We start from the raw sequence: 24,653 nt of genomic DNA on the forward strand, positions 1-24,653 counted from the left end.
TGCCACCCTCCACCTCCAAATGCTGGACAGCAGAGGAAACAGAGCCTTGAAAAAGATTTGGCAGCTTGTAACCTTTATTTTTAGTTTTTTAAAATTATTTAAAAAGCATAATTAGAAACTTTCATTACAGAAATAATCCTAGCAAACCAGTTAGACATTCCATTGCTCAACATTTAGGAAACTTCACATCAGCACCACTAGAGACACAGTCCCCACCCCTTCCAATTGAATAGTCAGTGGCAAAAGCAGAGAGGTAACTGCTCCTCTACAGCCAGCTCTAAGAAAAAATAACCAAAAAAATCCCGCTTTAAGCCAGGAAGCTGGACACCTGGATTGGCAGAGTTCAAACCGTGGCCACAAAGACCTGGACTCAAAGAGGATCAATCTTTCCATAGAAGAGAACACTCCAGGCTTGGGTGCACCATTTCCTCATTTTATTGCATCATTTCCAGTAAATTCAGACATTTTCTTTACTTCTGCCTCTATGAAGTTACTCCCTCCTAGATCTGCACACACGCTACCATAAGGGTCCCAAACCGACGCAGCTGGGCCCTCAAATCTGAAAGTGGTAGCCATCACAGGACAGCTTCATTTCAACAGGAAGGCTTTGAGGGCTGACCCAGTTCCTTCCTTGGGCACGCACCACATTCGACATCAGAAAGCAGACAGGATGGACCAGTGTAACGTAAGCCGCCACTTTCCATAGCTGCTCAAGTCTTACAATTATCAGAGCTCACACTAGCAATATCATCCCAGCTCATTCTTATTCTTGGGTTACCAATGAAAGATATGTGAAGAAAAGAGATGGGTGAAGGCAGCTGGATACATACTCCCAGCACCTGAACCGATTAAAAAATAATGTGTTACACATTCATTGTTTGCATTTTTTAGAAAGTCTTTAAAGTGATTGATTGTGATGTGATTGTATGATTAGGGGTCTTACCACAACCCATAAAATCTAAAAAAATGCAGGCAAAGTAAGTGACTAAAACTTAGCCTCTCCTGGGGGAGGGGAAAGGAAGGGAGAGAAGTGGGCTGAAAAGCTCATGGACATTGGTGAATCATCCTACCAAACTAAGGCCAGCAATGCCACAGGGCCACTGACTGACAAACATCCACCTTCAGGGTCTTAAAGGAAGTCATACCCTCCGTGCCTTTTAGTCGTTTGAAGGAAAAATTCTTTTTTTTCTTATTATTCAGGCAATTATTCAGGTGCTGAGCATGTACTTTCAGCCCATTCGATATTTTAGTTACACGCACATACACTCTCCACCTTTAGCTACATCTATCCAGGCTGATGAACCAAGCCCTTGTTTTCCCAGAAAGGCCAACAAGGGCCAGGAAATTGTTGCTGAGCACGGTGAGACCAGTTTGTTTCCAGGTGTGATCCTCCACCACTACATAACCCAAGCAAGCAAGCTTTCCATTTCTTTAACATTCAACAGCAGTCCTCCTTCCTAACGGAAGAATCCTGGGAATGATCCTGCAGCAGCTTTCATGTTCAGACATCAATCCAGAACAGCTGGATTTATTTTTATGCCTTTTCTCTCTCAAAACCAAAAGCTTTGCCACCAAAATTCACATTCGAGTTCAGATCGCCTATTTGTGGACAGGGCAACGAGGAGAAGTGTGGGGGTTTTGGCAGAATCACATGGTTTTTGTTGTTCTCAAAAGAAACGGACCCTCACTTAGGACCCTGGCAGAACCAGAAGCAGAGGCCAAAGGAGTTAAAACTTTGCTTTTTTTTTAAAAAAAAAGTTTTATCCACATAAATCCCACTTCTGCAGGTTGGTTTGTTTTTCGGTATCTTGATACAAACTGAAGGAGAGCACAGGTACAGCTGGGCTGCAGCACAAGGTGGTGAAACCCAAGGACCCAGCCACAAATCTGGATCACGGCAAACTGAAATTCAAGGCCCCAGCAGCAGCACCAGCTGCCAGCCCAGGGGCTGGTGAAGTGAAACCCCAGGCTCCAGCAGCAACACCTGCAATCCTGGTACCTAGAAAAACAAAGCCTGAGCCCCAGTAAAAGCTTGGAGCTGCGGGTGAAGCCATAGGCCCCAGGGGCGCCAGTTGCCAGCCTGGAGCCCAACAGAAATGAAGCCGGAAGCCCCAGGAAGCAGTTGCTGCCAGCCTGGGGCCAATTTGATTTAAGAACTTTGTACTATTTCTTTAAAAAGATGAACTCTGCAGTCCATGATTGGTTGACATTAAGAAGGCATAAGCCAAAGCAACAACAGGGAGGCGAGGCTGGTTAAAGCAATATACATTATATACAAACTCTTGGGTTAATTAGTCCACTTGGTAGGCAACGTCCTTCTTGTCTACAAGGCGCACTGGAATGAGCAGGGGAGGAGAAGGGGGCAAGATTCCATCCGATACCTTCTTGGCACTGAAGTGGTAAGGTGCCAGCGCCTCTTGATAGAAAACATGGAGAAAAAAATAATCTTTAAATAACGGCACAAAACTGAGAAAGTCCTCCCAAAGCCTGCCCCAGTGGAATTGCCAGAGTCTAGCTGGAGGGGCTGATCTGCCTGAGAGCAGAGTCACTGCAGCAGGGAAAGGGCATTAGCAGCACCGCTTCTTCCTTTTACTGTTCTTCGTTAGCTTCACCACATCGTTCTGTTGCTGCTGTTGCTGCTTTGCTAAGTTTTCTTTCTTTGCTCGCAGGACTAGCTCTGTAATGCAATTAAACATCTGCAAGAGAAACAAGCAAGTTCAGACCACCCATGAACTCAGGCTAGCTTTTGTGGGATGCTGTTCTTCTGGAGCAACGCCACTTTTCTAGGTATTTCAACAATGGTTCAGAGATCTTCCCCAACCCACTACAGGCCAAGTGGAAATCCAGTACCTTCCCAACCCACTCCCACCTCCTTCCTCTTTCCCAAACCTGTAAATAAAACCAGGTCAGTCTGGCAACTGAAGCCGGGAGTGAAGACTGGGCAGTCCCACCTCCTAGAAGCAATTTAGTGAGTCTTTCCTGAGACCATGCCCAGTATGTACGCACTGTAAAGCAAGTGAAAATGCAACATGAGCTCCTTCATTTCGCTTCGCCAACTCTTCCACACACAGTTGAATGTCTCCTTTTGACATTTTATCTACTTACTTGCAACTTGTACAAAGCATTTTATCTTTCTTCCTCAATGGGAAGAATGTAATTGATATTTTTTCCCAGACCATTATCCCCAAATAGTTTAGCTATACTCTTCTGTGTATTACATTACCTCTTCCACATTAATATTTTCTTTGGCGCTGGTCTCAAACAACTGGATCTCCATCTGCCCAGCAAATTTATAGGCATCTTCTGTTTCTACCACTTTTCGCTCTGGGTCATCATTCTTATTCCCCACTGAAAAAGGAAAGAAAGAAAAAAAAGTCATTTTGGTACTTTAGCAGCTCAGCCTACTAAATAAATAAAATGTTGCAACTATTCCGTTACAAACTTACCTAGTATCCGGCAGACATCATCACAATTTTGATTAATTTCATGCAACCACCTTTTTACATTCACAAAAGATTCTGCGCTAGTTACATCATAGACAACAATGACCCCGTGTGTTCCTCTGTAATACCTATGGAGCAGGAAAAGACAAAAAATGTTAACTCCAGCCATGTATCACCTTCTCAGCTCTTTCTCTTTCACTTAACTTTTACAAGATTCATAACAAATCCTCAAGTTACGGTAATCAAGTGCCCCCATTTTTGTTCCACTGGGAGTCATTTAATTCTTTTACAGCAGCTAGATCACATGCTACTCTAAACCTACAGTCCCCTGCTCATTTAGTCTATACAAGTAGGTTTCAAAGTCCAAATACTACTGTTCTCTTCCTTGTTCAGGTTGTCAGGACCTTCAAAGATTAATATTGTCTTTCAGCTACGTAAGCAAAAGGTAGTGGTGCCCCCAGTATGTCCTCAAAACCGGCCGTGATGTTAACCTTCGTGTTGTACAAGCCACACTCAGTTTTTGCAGTATTTTTGTTATCTTTGAAAGATCACTTACAGACTAAAATTTCAGCAATCTTCTGATATACTCAACCCTCAGTCACAGTTCTCTTGAGCTCTCAAAAATTTGTCTTGTTGAGCGACTGTGTTCTGATCACACCTTCCTACTCAACAGATCGACTCCGTATGTGCATTCAATGCGCTCTGCTACCTTTAGCCATTAAAAATAAACTTTCTTTCAGTTTATTCCCATTAGTCTTGGGCAACCACCACCTTTACAAGATGATAAGCAATTCTGATATGCAAGAAAAGTATCTCAATTCAAGTTCCGACATTATCACCTGCATAAACCCACTAAGAGCAGACAGTATGTGCACCATGCCAATGCTATATAAAAAAAAGCAAGCTCCACCTTCTCGTTTTTCAGCCACATTCACAGGACTACCAGGTATTTTTCCTACTGCAAATTAGGCAGCTTTGACAAAAAAAAAAATAATTAAAACAGTTGACAGCAAGGTCTTCATCAGCACCTAGTTTTTATATTTTGTGTAGATTTGCTCTTTCCCTTTCATTTCCTCTTCTTTCTTATGATCAGCCTCATCATCCCTTCTAGAACAGAAGCCACCTACCTTTATAAATCACCAAGACAGACTTCCACAGATAGGCATATATCACATACAGAGTGCACACATCTCCCCCCCTCGACCCTTTTCCTCTCATGATCACTTTGTAGTGACATGGGTATAATACTGTCACTGGGTATAATACTCCTCTATGACAAGATACATACTCTACAGAAGTAGGAGAACCCATTCTTATTGCTCATCTGGGCACTTTCAGAAGACAGTCAAATACTTCTTCCACACTGCGTTTCACCAGTAATTTATGCTTTACATTCACTTTCCTTGGCAAGGACTAACTCGGGCAAGAATTACTTATTCCCACCCCTTAAGAGATCCTGCACTTTCAAATATTCTAGTCCTTTCGTAATCAGTTCCATTAATAGCCTTCAAACTTGCTACAGACTGCATTTGTGCTTTGCTTTGTTACGAGCTCAACTTTATTTCATAACTTAGATCACTTAGAGGAAAAAATATTCCATGGCCTGAAACCACACATTTAAAAAATAATCCATCCATCCTCTCCTGACATTAACACGTACTGCACATTGTTTTGGATGAATGCTGTTTGTGTGATAGCATCAGAAAGGGAAAGATCTCCGATCCTACCAATACAGGAGATTTCTCTACATCTGAACAATAAACTCATTATCTTCAAATTCTCCCTTATCACCTAACAGTCTTTTAATCCAGCAACCCTTGGGCTGACCTACCACTTCCTCCCTAACACTGAGCATTACATTTGCAAAGACAACGCTCAGTTTTCAGAGAAACGCAGTGGTTCAGCTACACCTACACAAGCTGCTTCGTTCTGCTGTGCACACCATAAAACCATGCCTGGTATCCCAGCCATCCGAACCAGAGGACCCAACGGAGCATCCTGCTGCTCCTACCTTGCCCACGCACCTAGATTTTCTAGGCAAAGCATATCATGCCAGGGAGTAGAATAACATGCACCCTGCACGTATAGATCCCATTCCTGACATGTCATCAGCACAGCCGTTTGCTCCTAGGGATGAGGACTGGGGGCCAGAACAAGCAGCACAGACCGCTATGGCATTCAAAACTGCACCACAGGAGCTGCGACCCCCTGTCACCCCCCTGTCACAGAGCACTAATATTGCCAACCACCTCATCAGAAATATCTTCCTTTGTGCAAGACAGCAACCCCTGACTCCTGCTGAGTTCCTACCAGCAGACATTGCTTCTATTTTTAGAAGGGAAAATTGTCTGGCACGTCATTCTAGAAAGGTTGCCAACCCCTCATCTACACTAAAATGTCATTTTCTCCATTGGCTGACATTACCTTTTAGCAGCCGGAGAGATAAGACCATGACTACCTTTTATTCTCCAACTCTTAGGCCCCATAATAAACATTTTTCTCAAAAAGCTAGTCATGCTATTTTCTATCATTTGTTAAGATACAGCTTTGTGTCCTACATAACGTTTTAGGCTTAACAGAGACAGCAAAGATTGTCCAACCCCAAGTGCAGGACAGTAGCAGAAAACAAAATCTGATTTATCCTACCCCATACTTCAAATTTCAGAATGATGCAGTGCAGAATTGCTTTTATAACAAGTTGTAGGCTTTGGCAAGTAGAGAACAGATGGGGCTTTTGGCATTCAGGGAGGAGTAGGTGTAAATTTTGTGCTTTTGGCAACCAAGAGGTAGTTTAGGCTTTGACACTAGGGAAAGAATGCCTTATCTTCTTCCCATCCACATTTTAGGGAAGATGGAGACCACAGAAATGAGAGCAGAAGAGAAATGAAGCTCTTAATCTCAGCCTGCCACTCAAGGACTAAAGGACTGATGCTAGCTGTCCTCTATATGGTAGGTGTACTCTGCCATGTACCCTACAAACCTCAGAAACCAGTAACTGCTACTACTCCTAGTGATAAATACATTCGTGAAATACAGAAAAAAATAAAAAAATTAGACAACAGTTATTCATGTTTAGAGTGTCCGTGAAAGTACCCCACTGAGGTGAAAGACAACCAAACCTGCCCTGTATATGCCCTCGGATGCTTGATAGTAGCCAACCATCTTCCATATGGTTGGAAAAGTCACCTAGATCTAAAGGCTTTACATTTAGCTCTGGTGTGGAAAAGGCTTAAGAATATGAACATTTAACCTGAAACAAACACCTAAATTGCTTGTTCTACCTATAGAATTATATTTAAAGAAGCCTAAAGACATAAGCTTACTGCCTTTGAAACATTACCTACTAATACTGCAGGCTCGATACAGAAAATCTTCGGAACTGGTTAACTGAACTCACCATGTTTTCCAGCCATCTGCATTCTCCCCTCACATCCTGAAGACCACCTTTCTAAGCAGAAAGGAACATTTTGCCATTCATTGTAGTACTCCCTACTACAAAATACCAGCGAGAAAGCTCTCAGATAACCTCTAGTAAATGCTTCCCAGGATTAGCATCTGGAGTTACAACAACTAGTTTCATGAAGCATGACGGTCGCTAAGTCAGAAGAGACAGAGTATTACTGAGTGCAGCACTAGAGCCCATATGTTCATTTTTCTAGAAAAAAAAGAAAGGTAACTGGCCAACGTGAAAGACAGGTTACTGGCTTAATCCAGCACCTTTGTTAATATTTCACTAGTTTGTAGTATACATGTTTCCTTGTTTTTCATTCATCAAGAATTCTAACCAATTCCAGAGACATCTAATAATTTTGTTTTCATACTCATCTTTTTTTCAGGTTCCAGGAAGTGTATCTATTGTAACAGGTCAGTTAACTAGTCTTCTGACCGTCACATCTGGTTTACAAGACACAGCAATTCTATCATTTCAAAAAGCTTATCCCTCTCTTGAACATGCCATTCCACACAAATGGATGGCAGAAGATCCTGTGCTATCACTATTTATACTGAACAAGCATCTGACAAGGATTATGTAAAGCCTAAATCCTAAAACCACAGACCTGAATTAGGACAAAGTAGTCCTATCTACAAGACCAAGTCAAATACAGGAACTGGTTGGTCGAGCATCTTAAGCATTCCTGCTAATATAGCCAAGCCCTGGCATGCTACATCTCTGGTGAATTTAAATCAAATTTAGCTTGGAAGACATTCCATGCAAACCAAATTCACAAAACTTGGCCTCCCCTCCCTCTAGGCACTAGCTATCCCAGTATTTCCACATTTAATAGAGAGTAAAAACAGCTGCTGTCTTTTATACTTCCCCGTCTGAAATTCTGATCTAGTTTAGTTTTCTTGAGTTTCTGTAGAATGCTCCAGATCAACCTCACTTCTGTTCCTTAACAGTTTCATTCTGTTTTTCAGATTCTGTAGCCGGTAATCAAGTAAAATAAAAATAGAACAACCTTTCAATGTTTCCTAATTTTCCACTATTAACTTCCTACTACCTCTACCATTTTGCAATTCTAGGTCTACACAGCAGTACTTCCAACCAATTACTATTATTTACCAGATGGGCTCTAATTTCAGGCTTGCTTGCCAGGCTTGGCTTAACATCAGTCTGAGCTCCAACTGCAAAGGGACTTCCTGGCCTACAGTAACACTGGAGGAACACCTTTTTATACCCTTAACCTCAGTGCAGTCAAAGACTACTACAGTCTGTTGACAGTGCACTCGCACTCCACCCATGATTTGGTAGCCAAGCTCTTTCGTAAGTACTAGCATGGTAACTTGATTTGTCACTCAGTTTGGGATAAGCAAATCAGTTACAGTATTACTTTGCCAATTAAAAAAAAAAAAAAGAAAAAGAAAGAAACCATTTCTAAAATCCAAATCTTGTAATTCCCGTTTTTAAAGGTGTTACATTAGGTCCAGAGTGCCTCTTGAAAAATATCAGTGAGCGCTAGACAGTCACAGCTAGCCAACTTAACAGCAAAAGGAGCCCTCATGACAACATAAGCAGCATTCCCAAAGCATTTTCCTCAACACCTCAAATGCACCTGGCAACAGGAACTTGCTTGCTTAAAGCTGCACAAAATTCAAATCTTTTTTCCCTGACCACAGAATATTCTGTAACTACTTTACCAGAGTTAAGGCAGGAAAACGGGGGCCTTCACTTCCCAAAGAGTAAAATACACCTCACTTTGTTAAAAAGCTAGGCAAAAGAAATTAGTAGCAGAGTTCAAACAGGTCATGGCACAAACGCCCTCAAACCATTTCACCTTATCTATTATAAATGTGATCAAAGAAAAAAAATTTACATAAAACACTACGCAAAGTCCAATCTGCAGCTACTCCTGTTCACAAAAGGAAACCTCCTTTCCTGGTATTCCCTGTTCCGTGCCGGATACCATGGCTTTCTAAACTAGCTGGCATCAGCCCCACGAACCAATGCTCATTAACGCAGCTCCAAGTCATGTCAGGGAATCTGAAAACAGGAAGGTCATGTGCTGACTCAGCACTAATTGGGCACTCTGTGATGAGCCTGTGCGCACAGCTGATGCGAGCCGCAGCACTGCATTGCTGCCCCCACCACCACTTCCTGCCTGAAGCTGCCTGCAGCACTGAAACAAGAAGTGCTGTCACACACAGAAACCCTGCAAGAGGCAACAAGAGTCTTTTCAAGCTAAACACTTAAGAAACAACAGAAGTAATCCAGTAATATCCATATAGAAGTGCAGAGGAAAGGGGCAGCGCACACATCAGGTTCAATGTTGCCATTTCTAGCTGGTCAGACGTAACACATATGCAACCAATCTCATCATTTTTATGTCTGAGTAAGTTAACTAATATGTCAGCTGAAAACAATCCTCCTCTCAAATAGGAACCAGAAGAGAAGTCAGTCCTGAAAGATCAAGTGAAACACCTGAGTCTTTCAAGATTTATTATTTTTTTTATTAACACCCAAAGGAAACCAAAGTTCCATTTCCGAGTGCATTTTTATCTCTTCCCTGAGTGCCACGGTGAGCAGTCCCTCCCTCCTTCACTGCAATCAGTTTACAAACACATTTTATTCTTAGTTCCCACCACTGCAGCTCTGGGTGTGGTTTCTTCAGGAACAGGAAAAGCTGTGCACACACTGTTCAAAAGGACAATGAGCATGAAACTGAACTCGAACCAAGGAAAAGGTTAACATCACGTGGGTGTCTGCCTCAACAGAGCTCCACACAAAGATAGCCGCTAAAATGCATTTGTCATAAAAGAAAACTGAATATCGGAAATCCTACTCTTCAATCTCAAAGCTATTCATTAGTTATGTGACACTGACAGAGGGTTTGCAGTCTGTACTCCTGCAATACATTCAATCAGAGAATAACCTTGGACAGGCTTCAGAAACAAGTTTTCTACTATATGCAGTGAAATGCCCCCAGTTTCTACCATTTGCAAACTAGCAGCAGAGGAATAAGACAAAGCCACCACGGTAATACACAGAAGAGTGAGGAAATCTGAAATCGCAGTTTCAAACCCAGCCACAATATCACCACTGCTATCAGTCTAAAGCAGGTGAGAGAAGTCCTGCTATACAGATCACAAAGCTATCGTTAGCTAATCAACTGCAACATTAAAATATCTAAACTGTAACTCTAAACTACAAGATCCCTACACGAAACTACACATCACAAAGCCCAGTTATACTCACGTTGACGTAATAGTCCGGAAGCGCTCTTGTCCAGCTGTGTCCCAGATCTGTAGCTTCACCTTCTCTCCATTGATCTCAACTGTCCGGATTTTAAAATCCACTCCAATTGTGGTAATGTAGCTGCCTGAGGGGAAAGCACGGACAAGTGAGAACCCCCGGTCTTGTTTATTTTGGATGTCCCAAAGCACACTTCTGAATGCTACTTGGCAGTAGCTCTCAGATTAGCCAGGAGAACAAGGTTCCTCCTATCTGCCTATCATTTAAAATGCCCTATCAGGTCATGCTGATCTGCATATTTTTACCTGCAGCTAATCATTTTCCATGCCAACCTTAAAATTTAAACCTCAGTGTTACAAAATAAAATTACTCTTCTACCGCATTAGCGGCCTAGAGTAAGCACACAAATATCTCAAGAAATATGTAACTATGCAAGCATTTTACTTGTGAAAACTTTGAGACAAAGCTTTGCTTTAAATGCTTGTGCAATCGCTTATTTTGAATACAGTCTGTTCTAAGAGTTTCCTCCCAATAAATTAGTTATGTCACAAATGTAAGTGGTTTAGCCACAACATTCAATCAATCTAAATCCCAAATGGACAATAGGAAGTCTGCACAGAACAGCCAGCACAAGCTAAGAAACCTAAGCTATTTCTGGAACCATGTCAGTGTTTAAATACTGTGGGACTTTCAGTTGCAAGTGAAGATCAGACAGGATGGCTTGTATAGGCTTATACCAAGAGAAGCAAAGTTAGAAATGTAATGTATTCCTAGAGCAGCCATCAGTGGGTAAACGCAGAACAACAGCTCCTTGCCAGCCAGAAGCACTGGAGCAGACCTTGACTGTTTCACTTACCGAAGTAAACAAAACACTCACCTGAGAATGTATTATCTGCAAAACGCAACAGCAAACTGCTCTTGCCCACACCTATGACAAACAAAGACAGCAAGACCTTTGAATACAGTCATCTTGGGTGTCAGATAACGTAACAGCATTTACCCATCCACTGCATTTTTAACTCTAACTAGGGTATTTTCCCAGCAGGTAATTTAGTACCATCCACCTTGACTATTCATCTGAGTACTCTCCTTGAGGATTTGATGAAGCCCACTACAGTCACTCCAAGACCCGGTATGCTTGTAGGAGCAGTACAGGGGTTTCTTTGTCTCCTCCTTCCACCAGCCCTCAGCAAACTCTGAAATGGTAGCTTTTGAGCTGTGGTCAGTTCTGAGAGGTCAGAAAAGAGTAATAACTAAAAGCAAGTTAACGATCAGTAGGCTTATATTTGCTAAAGAAAGATCCAAAAATGAGTATGTCCTGCTAATTAACAAGTACTAAGAACACTGCTCTAAACTACTCCATTAAACGGCACTTGCACATCGTGCCTAACACCACTGCCTACCTCCCATTCATTATGCCGCGCTGAACAGCAGTGGAATTTGGACTACTTTGACAATCAGACTAGGGTTTGGTACTATAAAGCTTATGTTATCACAGCCACAGTTTAACAGAAGCCTAAACCAAACAGAGGAGTTGGGAACTATTGCTCTGTATTGCCATCCAAAACAGGCTTGTTCCACATCTAACGGGAAGGACACATACCTTTCTGAAGCTGTACCTTTTGCCAAAATGTTCCATGAAACATTTCTCCAAGTGCTTTGAGTACCACTTTATCCAAGTTTTCCTTAAATGATTGTTTGCACCCTTACCACACCCTGTTGCAGGGAAGCATTTTTCACACAGTGCTTCAGACAAGAATCATTAAGAAACTCATTCCTGCACACCCAACCAAGGGAATCTGAGAATCAGAATGCCTCAGTTGTTACCTCTGCATAACATCTCTGCTGTTAATGTCCCCTCTCCCTTCCCCCCCCCCCCCAAAAAAAATCTGCCATGGCATGAAGAGGAAATTCAGCTTCACCAGGGTGATTATCTATTAAATCTTTTCAGGTAAAAGTTATTTAAGCTAATTATTTTGATGATGTATAACTGGCAAGTTCTTCTTAATAGAAGACCTATGCAAAGACTATACAGAACTCCAATAATTTTCAGTTGCTGGGATCTGAAGATAGCTAGTAGTGGGGGGAAAAGAAAAAATCAACCCACAAACCAAAACAAAACTAAAAATCTGCACGATTCCAGAAAGCCAGGTCTCATTTACAAAGAGTTCAAATCACCAAACATCTGGAGAAGCCATGCTCACTTCTCACCAAGCATTACAAATCTTTTTTAAAAAAGAAAAAATAAAAAAGAAGGAATGCTACTGAAAAATACAAAGTTACAGCATGCATACACTCAAAACCTCTGAGCTCCAAAACAGTGGCAGAGCAGCTCCTGAACTTTTAACAGAGGACTGGTTATTTAGCAAGAGCTAAACCTCTGCAAAATACCAGTCTGCTACGAAAAAAGAATTAAAAAAAATAAATAATTAACTATTTCAGCAAGTACTATGCTTCTTGGTCAAGCAGCCTTGGCCTCTGGCTTAGTAAAAAGAAAGCAGATGCTGGAACCCACGACCTTCTTAAAAGTGTCAGACCAAACCACCTTCTCAAAACACCAGCCAGCCTCAGGCTACGCTGCAGAGCTGCATGGGCTGCACATGACCACTGCTTTGTCAGATGGTCCACTGCTGCACAGACAGTCTTGCCTATAATGCACTGAGGCAGCTTCCAGACAAGAGAAACCTCCTGAACTCAGGAAATTCTACATGCTCCCGATGACAACGATCTCACTAAACAAACACTGCCTCTGACCTGCACTGTTCACATACAGAGAAACCACACTCTTCGTGACCCTCCACTTCCTACGCAGTTATTTGAAGATCTAAAAGCAAAGGCTAACAGGGCCTCTTTGCTTATTGAAGACAGCAAAATGAAACAAAACAGAATAAGGCCTATTGACTTTGCAGAATCAAAATTAAAAGCAAATTTCTGTGTCGTACCGGTTTCTAAGACCCGTATCTTACTGAATGGTAAAGTGAATTAAAGCAGCACATGCAAAGCACAGATCATCTGTATTATTTTTAAATATCTGGCACAACTGAAATCACTACCAGCCTTTCAAGATGCCCTGTTCTAAAAACACACAGACCTACTACCCTCTTGACATATTTGCATAATACAAAGGAAAGCAGATGAGCAGAATCACCCTATCCGGTATCAGTCCACTTCCCATCGCAGGGAATAAACATCAATAAACAAGGCAAGCAAACTGTTTGCTGGAAGCAGGGACAAAGCCTTCCCGTTGGGGTTAGCAAAAACAAAAAAGAAAAAAATCAATACTCAAACTACATAGTGAGATTTAATTACAACAGAGAACCACAGGCAACCCGACAATTCTCGCACCACTTTTTTCCTCTCATTGGGTACACTACAGGGAATTTGCTCAAGAAGACTCAGCTAAGAAATGCCATTTATTGTTTAAAATGAGAAGTCGTCCTCAGAGTTTTCACCATCCTGTTTATCTTGCCTGAACAGTTCTGAAACTCATCAGCAAGCAACAGAGTTACTGCTCTGCTCAAAATACAGCATTTGGTTTTAATAACCCATAGGCTCCCAAAAGTGCCTATGGTTTTAAGCCATTTTGGAGCTCTCGCCCTCTCCCCCTCTTTAGATCCCTTCATGCAACCACAGTTTAGTATAGAATAAAGTATTTTTTCATAGAGCTAAAGTTTCTGGAGGTGACAACTGCCAAGATCATGAAACATTACACTTTCACCCAAGAGCTATGCCTTGCTGCATGCTGGGACCTGCTGCCTTATGGACCACACCTCTATTAAAAAAAGAGGGTGGATGCCATCTTCTCCAGTTTATGGAAATTAAACTGTAAGCTGTTGGAGTGTTACCAAGACTGAACTGGACTGAAGGCAGGAATCTTCCCAGTCTCTGTACTTATGTGCCTGGACTAAAGCACCAGACACAGGCTGAGTTCACACACCAGCTTCTGAAACTGCTGCAGAAGTAACTACAGGTCTATTCTCAAAAATCTGTAACTACCCCTTATTCACAACTATTTCAGGTACTCGCATCCTACTGTAAGTAGAAATGCACAAAGCTCCCGGCTCTTCAAGGATTTATTGAAACAAGGTGACAAACTCTAGAAGTAAGACTTCAGGTTGAATCAGGGAAAGAGTTAAGGAATAATTAAGATAATAAAGAGTACTGAAACGTAGTATTTGTGGCACTCGAAACAATGGTCCCTAGGGCTGAGGAGCTGCCAGCCCTTCCCATCGGTGCCCTGAGCCGCCTGTCACAGGGGACGGGAATTCCCTCCGCATCCCAGCGGATCAGCAGGCGCCCCCCAAGCCTGCGGCTGGGCTGGCGAGGGCTGGCGATGCCGCCCGGGATCGTACGTGCCGAGCCGCCTCCTCCCGGGCCCGGCCCTGCTCCGCGCCTCAGCGCGGGTCTGTCAGGCGGGACTGCGGGAAGCCGGGCACAGGCGCCCCCTCATTCAAAGCGCGGGGGCCACGCCGACCCGCCCGCACCGACAGCAGCGCGGCCCCGCCGCCGGCTAACCGGCCGCTGGGGTCCCGCCGGAGAAGGCCGCCCCCCCGCCGCCCCCGCGCCGCCCGGCCGGGCCTCGCCGCCGCCCTCAGGCCCCTCACGGCCCGGGCGGAGGCGAGGGGCGGCCACCCTGCCAGCGGCCTACCCCCGCCCCCGGGCGGCGCCGCCCGCCCTCACCGCTGTCGCCGATGATGAGCAGCTTGAAGAGGTGATCGTAGTCCCTGGCCATGGCCGGGGCGGCGGGAGCGGCCGCGGGCGGCGGAGCGAGCGGGGGGGGGGGGGGGGGGAGGGGGCGGCGGCGGCGGCCGGATCCACTTCCCGAACAAACAGCCGGAACTGACAGCGGTGCCGCCGCGCATGCGCAGCGCTCGCCCGGGCCGCCAGCTGCGCCGGCACGCGGCCGCGCGTGCGCCGCCCGCCCTCCTCGTGCGCCTGCGCGGGAAGGGCGGCCGCGCGCCCGCCGCGCTTCCCGCCACGCCCCCAGCGCGCTCCCGTCGCGCGCCCGCCCGGGCCGCGCATGGGCGGCAGGTGCAGCGCGGGGTGTGCCTGGTGGCCATGACAGGCTCGGCGAGGGGTGGCCGGACAGGAGGCCGCGGCCGTCGCTCCCCCCCGCGCTGGGGCCTGGGCCCTGCTTCCCCCCGTGCTGACCCGCCGGGCCACCTACGGCGGACTGCGGTGAGCCTGCCTCGGCCCCTGTAGACGCTGGCATGAGGCGGGCGGCTATAGCGGAGGGGAGGCTGCCCTCAGGAAAGCACCAGAGACATGAGGGAGCCCTAGCGCCTTCAGGCACTGTCAGCTCCACACCTGGGATGGTACAGGAGCCGACCACCGTGGGTGGGAACGAGTTTTGGTTTTTCAGCCATACACCCATGCACCAAAGCAGCATGTAGCACAGCCACAAGACCAGTTCCCATCAGCGCCCAGCCTGCAGGTGAGGAGGCCCACAGCAAAGTGATGTGAAATGCCCAGGTGCATCATGCAGGCCTGGTAATTCAAGCCAATCGGGAACTAGATTCCTGGGGTTTTTAATCCAGAGTGGTGCTTGCGTATGGCTCGGGAGGGGCTTTGACCTCGCGCACATCAGCAGCTGTGCCCGCAGCATCCACAGCCCAAATCCACAGGAGTTGCGAACAGGGCTATCAGAGTTGTCTGACAGAAACAGTCTGAGTAATTTTGCTGTCAGTTGCACAGATAACTGACTATGCAAATTCTGCAAGACTGGAGATGAGTATTTAGGTGATCTCCACTTTTAGGCGGAGACATGGCACAAGAACAGTGCTAGTTTTCTCTGACTATTTTTCTACAAAAGTATTTGTTCTTACTGGTACTTGAACTCCTGAGATGAAACAACACAGTGTTTTAGTGTAGAATATTTAAATTACTTGGGACTTCCATTCCCAGTTATTAAGGCTTTTTAATACATACGTAAACCCAGAAAAGGCAACGTGCTAGGTACTGCATCTGTCTTAAAAGTAATTTTAGTTCAGCATAGATGCAAACCAAAATATTGGCATGATTATTTAATTAAACTAAGTTGATTTTTAAAATTTTAACCATAAGTTTACAATTCATTGATACAAGTAGCTTGTTAACATGCATTTGTCTTTCGGATGGGGAGAGCTGCGTTGGCACTGAAGAACACAGACCTTTACGGTCTGTAAACATCTAAATAAACATTATAAACATCTGAAAGGAAAGATGACACAGATATCAAGGACAGTTAACTTGAAAATACCGATCCATTTGATAATTAATAATCTTAATTAGTTGTTCTAAAGATGCTTAAAGAGTAGGATGCACTTACTTTGAGAATCTCTTTGGTAGGACACAAGTACAAGATTGATAGCAGTGGAATGTCACCCCTGCAGATGGTGTCAGTGAGGGTGTTTGCTCACCAGAACAGGTTGCCCAGGGAGGTTGTGGAGTCCAACCCACCTGGACAGTCCCCTGAGCAACCTGCTTTACTCAACCATGCTTTGAGCATGGGTTGGACTAACTGAAATCCAGAAGTGTCTTCCAGCCACAGCTGTGCTGTGATCTGTGGATGTTTCAGACAGTTTTTAGCAGTATTGCTTTTTCCCTTAATATTGACTTGAAAGGTATAGACTCTTTTCTCTGGATTTATACAATAGAGTTTGGTTAAGAGGAATAAGAATATTTTAAAGGCTGTTATCTCTAACCAATTCTAATTTCCCATTTCTTCTGCATAGGATATTGTGGTATGATTTCACAGTTATATTTGCCCAATTTGCATGCAATTCATCTAGAAGCAAACCAACCCAGTATGGCTAAAGTAGCATGTCTGGGTTGAAGATTATTTTTTTTAGCACATAAAATTGCATCTTCAGAATACTTCTGATAAGCAATATGGCTGCTGTCTGTGGTTTTGATTATAAACTTTGCTTAATCTCAACCTTCAAAAAAGTATTGTAGCCTTCAAAGCTTACCCCTGAAAAGTCCCACACATCCTAAAATCCACTTACATGACCTCCATCTCACATCCACTCTGGAACTCATGCATTTTAAACATCACACCCTATAGCTCATTCTGCATTATCCTTAAGATGTAGCCAGCTGAGGAGCAGGAGGGAGGCTGGAATGTTATCAGACATGAGCATGTGTTATTTAACAGACTTACGCTCACAGAAACCCTGCTAGAAAAGGGTTTCCAGCTAGCCCAAACCTACCCCGTGCTAAAGCAACCCCCACTGCAGCTCACCTACCCCTGAAAGCGCTTGGGCAGCCCATCATGTAACCCAACACGTGTCCTGAGCATCAGGGTAACTAAGGACACTGCATAGCTGCAGGGAGATCCCTTGAATCCAGCATACAAACCACCAGCTCACACCCAAAATGACAAAACTCCTATTACCTTTATTTTTAAGTTCATGAAACTTCATCACATGGAAAGTGTGAGACAGCATGATGTTATCTGATAAAACGGACAGTGCAAACTGGACTTACCTTGAAAAAAAAATCAAATAATTTAATATTTTATGCTTTCACATTTGTCTTTTTTCCATTGAAATTTTTAGCACCTTGTAAGTTTAAACAGCTCTCATAAATTATTTTTTGATCTTCTTGAAATACACACGGTTCAGCTGTCACTTGGAGACAGTTGCTTGACAGTTCAAAGATGTTATTACAGTCAGTTGTAGGGAAAAATTACCTTTTACTGACAACTGGTATTTTTGAGACATTTGAAATAAGAAAAAAATTAGTTCTTTAAGTCTCCAAGTTGGCACAATCAATTTATCAGATCTTACGTTGTGGCAAAAATTATGGGTGTTTTATCTCTGTTGTATTATATTGCAGTGTATAAATAGTTTAGTGAAAAGCAGCTATCAAAATCCAAATTCCGTGTTTCACTGTAATTGAAAAATCAGCTTATTCTCAATAAGTGCAAGTGAACTCCTGCCTTTTACTCCTCCTTCTCAGAAACAACTAAACAGTGCAGAAACTCAGCTGCTGTTTTGAAAGATGAATGAGTTTTTCCACTTGCTGCTACATAAGGTGGAAATACGCATCATCAAAATACTCGTAATAACAAAATACCTTATTGGCTAAAATTCTAAGTTAATAAAAAAGGCTTCTATTGAACTGTAATTTTCTTTCACACATTTATGTGGAGCATCAGTTAGAATCTGAGATAAAATGGATAAGCCAAGGCGCCCATGATTAACAGCTCAAACAGCCATTCTTCGTAGAAACTTGCAATTTTTTTCTTCCTTCCTGTCTGCAATGATGAAGTGAGTGATTCCAACACAACCGCAGAGCTTTTTGCCACCTACTTTTTGAATGGCATAAAATTTTGTACATTCAGTGCCCAGTTTTTGCATTGCATTGCATTGCACTGCATGGTTTAACTGCTGTTCCTCAAAACACAGCTAATTAATTATAGGTGAAACCAACTCCAGTGCCCTGAAACTGCCAAATCCTTAAAAACATTCAGTTGAATTTTCACTCTTTGTTACCAGGTCAGTGCAAAATACATTGGTTTAAGATTTGCAAGTCTTTCGGAAGGCAAAAATCAGAATTAAAAACCACCTTCAGAATGCAGATAAACGTCACAAAGTAGAGTACAGTTGCAGTGAGACCAACTGGGAAGTGCTGCAGTTTTGTAGAAATAGTCCACTGCATAAACACAAATGGCCACAGAGCAATTTTGTAGCTTGGCTTCATACCTGATCACAAACTAAAGAGGTCAGCAACATTGTGCTGTTGCAAAAAAAGAACACCCAGACCTTGTGATGGGATAGACAAGTGTGTTATGTAGGGCTCGAAAAGTAAAGATTCTCCCCTAGAAGACCTGGTCCAACAATGGACACCATGAGGCAAATATGAAACAGATTGAAACAGAGGGCAGCAGCGTAAGTTTAAAAAACATAAAAATATATAAGAAAAGACTTAGAAAATCTAAACTTGTTTTTTCTAGGGGTGAGAACACTGAAGTGATGATGCATTTGCTGCAAAAAGAACTGTTTTCAGTGCCTGGAAATAGGACAAGCAGTGATGGATTCAAGTAGCAGCAAGGAAGATAATTTTTTTTTAAGACACAAGGTAAGCACTGACAGTCTGAAAAAGTTTATATAATAAAATAGATGGTGTAGAGGGATTCTGGAATCTCCATCATACAATGCTATAAAAAATTATATGGAAATCAGTTAGGACTGGTTCAGTTGGAGCTGAGCCTCTCTTAGGTAAGGGGTGAAACAGCTGATTTTCCCAAGACCCTTCCAACAGTATTCCAGTGACTCCTACAGCAAATCTGTTGCCAGGAGCCTACACCAGAGGCTTGGGAGCAGAGATAACATCAAGAACGTTTTGACAGGTTCTTGTACTTTTGATCAGAACAATGCAAAGCACTCCCAAATATCTACTCGAGATTGTATCTTGCTGTTTGAGGCATGAGCATGGTGAAGATAAAATGTTTTCCTGTTTGCTGCTACTGCCATAGCAATCAGCAAACTGGTTCTAACCGAACGTGTGTTCTCATGCGGTTACATTTTATGCTCTCAAATTTTATGTTGTATAATATTGTGGGTTTGTCCCTTCATCATGGTTTGAGCCATGCAGAGTTACATGCAAGGAAGATTCCCCCACACCACCCACCCACTTGACACAAGAAATCTTAATGCTCTGGTTTCTCAGGTGCAACCAGCTGCTGTGTAGTATAAGGCTCACTTAACTATTACTCTACATAGAATGTAAAACTCATTTTTCCTTCTAAAAATTTGTATTCTGCAACAAGATCTTCACTATTTCCATCAAGTGGCATTAACAGCTATTAGTAAATTAAAATAAGTTTTTTAAAAAGAGGTGTATGTGGCCAGGTAAAATAAAATACTGCTTTCTTGGAGCAGTACAACTCATTGACACAAAAAAATGAATCTGTATGTTGGCAGCACCAAGTATCTTGTGAAGCCTTTGAAGACATAAAAATAGAGGATTTTTCACAAGTTGAATAACTAAAAAGCTGTCTGTAGTCAGAAATACTTTGGAAATTAATAGGAGTAATTACTTACAAATTTCATTAAATGTCAGTTCTGGCTTGGTTTTAAACCCTAGCTTGCCTCCGTTTTGCAAAAGGCTTTTTATAGATTACAGCACTACCCACTCCACAAACTGTATGCCCTAGAAAAAGTAGGTCCAAAAAGTAAATCACAGTATGAGCTTGTTGACAAATGAATTTGTAAAAAGAACAGTTTACACCAGAAGGATGAAAGTCAGAGCCTTTATTAAATGTTCCTTCTTTAAACAGGCTGCATTTAATCCCCCTTTCGCATTTTGTGATTTCTAAGGCTATTTTAAATACTTTGTTATACAGGGATTTTCAGTCTTCAGAACCGTCACAAGCAGCAAGTTAGCAGTACACAAAAACAATACGCTTTAACTTTCACCAAGTTCTACTCCTGTGTCACAGGGTCTGTGGAAAAGGCCAAGAATACTTCCAGTACTGGAGTTTTTGCACAGACCCTGGCATGGAAATAGGTGTCACCAGAGTTTAAGCCTGATGTGCTCTAGCCACATCTCACAATTTAACAGTATTGATTAGTATATCTGTTTCTTGCACATTATTTGTTTCAAAAAGGGGACCAAATTTTCAATTTTCAGCTAATGTGGGTCTAATTAAGGCTATTCTGGTATATTTGATACTAAAATACTCTCTGGGAGTCCTTTTCATGAAATCCCATCAGAATTAACATTTTCAAAAATGAAAACATTTAAAATAGGTGTTTGAGTTGAAATGCTGATGCAGCGGTTGGTTCAGTGTTTTCTTGTCTTCTGGAGCTTTATTATCACGTCAGTATAGTGTCATCTATCTGTTCATCAGAGTCAGGCTGGCCAGCCAGCTTCTTCAGAGATCTCCTGCAGCTTTCGTTGAGAAGCTCCAAGCTGGCAGCATCCAGAATCTTGGAAACCGACTGAGGAAGGAAGACATTATTTACCAGTAACCGTGCAACATACCATTCAAAATAAGAAACAAAATCTAAATGCCTTACAAGCTGTATTTATCTAAAATCTTTCAAACATACCAAAATCATTCACCTGGTTTTATGATTCCAGACATGGGAGCTATCCAGAAGCAGCTAAGACTTAGAAAAGAGGTCTAGAAATGGATGTAGGAAGCAGTCCGTCCTAAAATACTCTCTCTAGCACCACTAATGCTGTAGTGGGATTATACAAGTGACAAAACCAATAAACTAGCAGTCCTAGCTAGGGTACCTACAGCACAGTAAAGGCTTAAGGCATTTTGAAAGCAAGGCTACTATGTTATACATAGGAGGCATGTTAAATACCTTGGTTTAATTAACACTGCAAGGTTGTACAGTGTCAGCATTGCTTATTTCTTCAAGGCTTAGCATGAGAGTACTGATGAAGGCTTAAATGCAAATAGGAATGTCCCACTCCATCTATTTCCCAAGAGGCTGCCAGCACATTCTGAGGCTCCAGGCACAACGCTTCACCACAAGCAAGGCAATGTGACACAGCCTTCTACTAAAAATGATTACATTTTCTTCCATCTCATACCTCAAGTACTTCTTCACTCGCTCTCATCTTCAGAAGATTGACAATAGCTTGGTCGCTGTAGGCTCTTACACTGGTGTTTTTGTCCTTTGTATTGTCTAGAAGCGCCTTGAGAATTGGTTTAATTGTCTGAGGATCCAGTGAGGGAAGATGGTTTTTATTTGCCCACCAAATCATCTTTTCTGCAACTAACTTTATGTCACTGGATGAGTTCTGAAGACACTAGAGGGAACAAAGATGGACTTAAATTCAGATATAATGAAGGATATATACAAGGACAGGTATTAGATTAGAATAAAAGAAAAAACTACTGCTTTAAAGTATTTTAAACTGTAACAAGAAAACCTAACAGTTTTCAACTCGGGTGTGCAAGAGACAAACTTGTTTTCAAGGTTCGATCTTCTCTAACTATTACACAGTTTAGTCAGACTTGTTGGTAACAAGGCACCTTTTTCAAAAGAAAATTTGTAAAAGCATGGTTGATGACAGGGTCACACGCTTCTCTCAACTGGCTGAGGAAATTACAATGACCACTAAGTGCAGCAAAAGCTGACAGCATTAGTACCTCTGTAAAACACACTCACTCAGCAGCAACAGCTGCGTCAAACTCTGATTGGAGTATAAGGTGCATTTCAACAGTGGATTTCATTTTAAGATTAAAAAAAGTTAGAGCTTTGTATTTTTTTATTTATTCTCAACACATTTTAAACGTGAAAGCTAGCATCTGAATATCAGCTGCATTATTAATACTGTGATAAAGGTACTGTGACAATTGTGATACTTCTCAATTTCCTTGAAAAACCTTTTGTTTGAAATCCTACATTTATATATAAATTTGTGTCATAGTATTGTATTAAAATATAAGTAAAACCTGAAAATGTAACACATTTTTAATTATAATAAAGATGACAGACAAAACAAAAAGCAGCTGTCCTGCTCCAGCACTACCCCTTCACTCTGTCTTCCCCTGCCTTTTCTAAGGCATTAAAAATATCCTGAGGTTCTCAAGTTGAAAATTCAGATCCTGCCTACCATAAGGGATACTTTTTTTTTTTTTTTTTTTTGGGGGGGGGGGAAGGGGTGGGCAGACCCAACTCTAACAAAAATCCACATGCACCCACCAAAAAAACAGAACATAACTGAGAAAAAGAAGAATTTTGAGGTAGAATGTTTAAATAGATAAGAACTGAAAAAAGCATTAACTTCAATACTTTTTTATCTCAGTCTTTCAGAGCTACTCCCTTCCACAATAGCGGAAGTCAAAAAGTACTGCAGCAAAACCAGGTAAGGTGAGAGCTGGTATTTGATGCATTTCTAACAAAGGCCCTTTGACCTTTAAAAACCTTAAAAAACTGACAGCTCCCTCCCAGTCTTCTCTGCCAGCTGTTTGTTACTGCAAAGGAAAAAACAAAGTTTACCCACAGAAAACTCTTAAGTCCAATTTCCATACTATAGGAGTGATAGCAGTATTGCATTCACAACTGCAAAGCAGGCTGATAAAGTGATTCTGTGTGTATTTTGCCACAAAAAGAAATATCTAGATTTTCAGGGATCAGGGGATTTAGAGCTTCCCAAGATAAGGCAAAGCTTAAAAAAAGACTAGGCTTCAGTTTTCATGCTGGGTTACCATATAGAAATTTGATAGAGAAAGCTACCCATAAGTTAGCTCAAACAAAGATTCAGATCACATGAGAACACCACCAGGTAGTTGTTGTAAGAAGTCTTACCTTAATAAAGAGGTTGGAAAGTTTTGGAGGCAGGTTCCCACCTCCTTCCATATGGTATTTCATAAGAAAGCCCATCCCTCTTATGCCGCTAACTGCAATGGGAATCTTCAACATAAAGATACAAAAATTAGTATTACTACAGCAGAGTTCAACATCCTTTATAACTGGGCTTATGGTCTGGTAAGCTTTTGCAGAAGGCTAAACCGATGTTTCAAGAAAAACCTGTTGCATGCAAAGCAGGAAACAATTAGGTTAACGTTACTGGGTAAGATGATGAAAAATCATGTGACCATAAGCCACATGGAAGAAGGCGGCAGGCCCCACAGAGCCCCCAAGTTCATACACCAAATTATTCATTCAACCCTAGATGTAAAATCTTTCTCCTAAAATTAAGTATTTGCACTTCTTGTCAACCTAGCTCATGGATATGAGAACTTTAACAGGGAAACAAGTGTGATCTACTCCCAGTGAAAGCTACTCTACAGCTGAAGATTAATCTTTGTCTCTGCAGAGATTGGAACACAAAAGAATCAGAACAGTCGTGTAATTCCACTATAAAACCTGCATCTTGCCAAGGGAGATTTTTCAGGTAGCACTTGGGGAATTTGTTCTGTTTGGTAACACAGAGAGCCTGCAGACCTTTTAAAACTACTTCCAACAAGCCCTTACAGTACAACTCGCCCCCTGCCATGTAGCCCTTACCCTGTCAGCAGTGGCATTGCTGAGGATCATCTCCTGAACGCTGTTGTAGTACTTGGGGGAACACAGCCTGCTAGGAGCAACATTTATAGCCACAGAGAGTGCCAGGCTCCGTCCGTGTCTCACCATCCAGTCAATGCCAGAGACATCTGCTGCAAATGAAAGAACAGAACAATACCAAGGCTCCTGCTATCCATTCCTCTTCATCTAAGAAAGCTTTTTTAGTCAGTTTGTCAATTCACTTCCATAGAATGAAATACTAAGCAGCACCCTAAAGCAATGCCTAGCTCCCTCCACTCCTCCCAAAAAGCCATGTAAACAGCGCTGAAACAGAGCACCTGTACCAGACAGGAACACCTCCTGGGCAGATACAGAAACAGGGTGCAAACCAGTGACTGTATTGTTCAACCCAGTTTCTTCTGATGGTCTCAGTCATGTGTAATCAGCCCCACACCACTTAGTGCATTGCAATTACACAAGCTTTGACTCTAAAAGTCACCTGTAATTTGAAACCAGCTGACAGATTCCCTTTTTAATCCCAGAGGAGAATAATCCCATAGC

At 42.5% G+C, this 24,653-nt stretch overlaps 2 protein-coding genes and 1 long non-coding RNA gene across 4 annotated transcripts in view; 1 reads left to right on the forward strand and 2 right to left on the reverse strand.

Annotated features, from left to right (window-relative positions):
* Positions 1–56: 56 nt before the first annotated feature.
* Positions 57–15,030, reverse strand: RAB35 (RAB35, member RAS oncogene family). Its single transcript, XM_056346102.1, has 6 exons — positions 14,815–15,030; positions 11,012–11,062; positions 10,138–10,261; positions 3,447–3,571; positions 3,224–3,348; positions 57–2,696 (listed from the first exon to the last, which is right to left on the reverse strand). Exons 1-6 carry the CDS (start codon positions 14,864–14,866, stop codon positions 2,568–2,570), a joined length of 606 nt encoding a protein of 201 aa, XP_056202077.1. The 5' UTR covers positions 14,867–15,030; the 3' UTR covers positions 57–2,567.
* A 149-nt stretch (positions 15,031–15,179) lies between these two features.
* Positions 15,180–23,387, forward strand: LOC130147490 (uncharacterized). Its single transcript, XR_008821252.1, has 3 exons — positions 15,180–15,568; positions 19,073–19,197; positions 22,891–23,387. It is a non-coding gene; the product is annotated as an uncharacterized LOC130147490 (long non-coding RNA).
* Positions 20,358–24,653, reverse strand: part of GCN1 (GCN1 activator of EIF2AK4) — a 43,468-nt gene continuing 39,172 nt past the window's right edge. The window contains exons 55-58 of one of the 2 annotated variants that reach the window (XM_056334695.1): positions 24,096–24,241; positions 23,394–23,498; positions 21,670–21,888; positions 20,358–21,062 (exon numbers count right to left, since the gene is read on the reverse strand). In XM_056334695.1, the coding sequence (XP_056190670.1) occupies positions 20,937–21,062; positions 21,670–21,888; positions 23,394–23,498; positions 24,096–24,241 (596 nt within the window). In that variant the 3' untranslated portion in view covers positions 20,358–20,936. Of the gene's footprint in view, positions 21,063–21,669; positions 21,889–23,393; positions 23,499–24,095; positions 24,245–24,653 lie in introns of both variants that reach the window. The other variant, XM_056334685.1, reaches the window with a different exon arrangement.

The sequence above is a fragment of the Falco biarmicus genome, chromosome 1 (assembly GCF_023638135.1).
Source record: "Falco biarmicus isolate bFalBia1 chromosome 1, bFalBia1.pri, whole genome shotgun sequence".
Taxonomy (NCBI): Eukaryota; Metazoa; Chordata; class Aves; order Falconiformes; family Falconidae; genus Falco; species Falco biarmicus.

What these genes read in the sequence shown, in the direction of transcription:
- RAB35 (XM_056346102.1), bottom strand. Translation starts at nt 14,866, where the DNA reads ATGGCCAGGGACTACGATCACCTCTTCAAGCTGCTCATCATCGGCGAC. An exon ending in GCTCATCATCGGCGACAGCG is followed by an intron (nt 11,063 to 14,814) that starts GTGAGGGCGGGC and finishes TGTTTGTCATAG; the next exon opens with GTGTGGGCAAGAGCAGTTTG. An exon ending in TGCAGATAATACATTCTCAG is followed by an intron (nt 10,262 to 11,011) that starts GTGAGTGTTTTG and finishes CTTTCCCCTCAG; the next exon opens with GCAGCTACATTACCACAATT.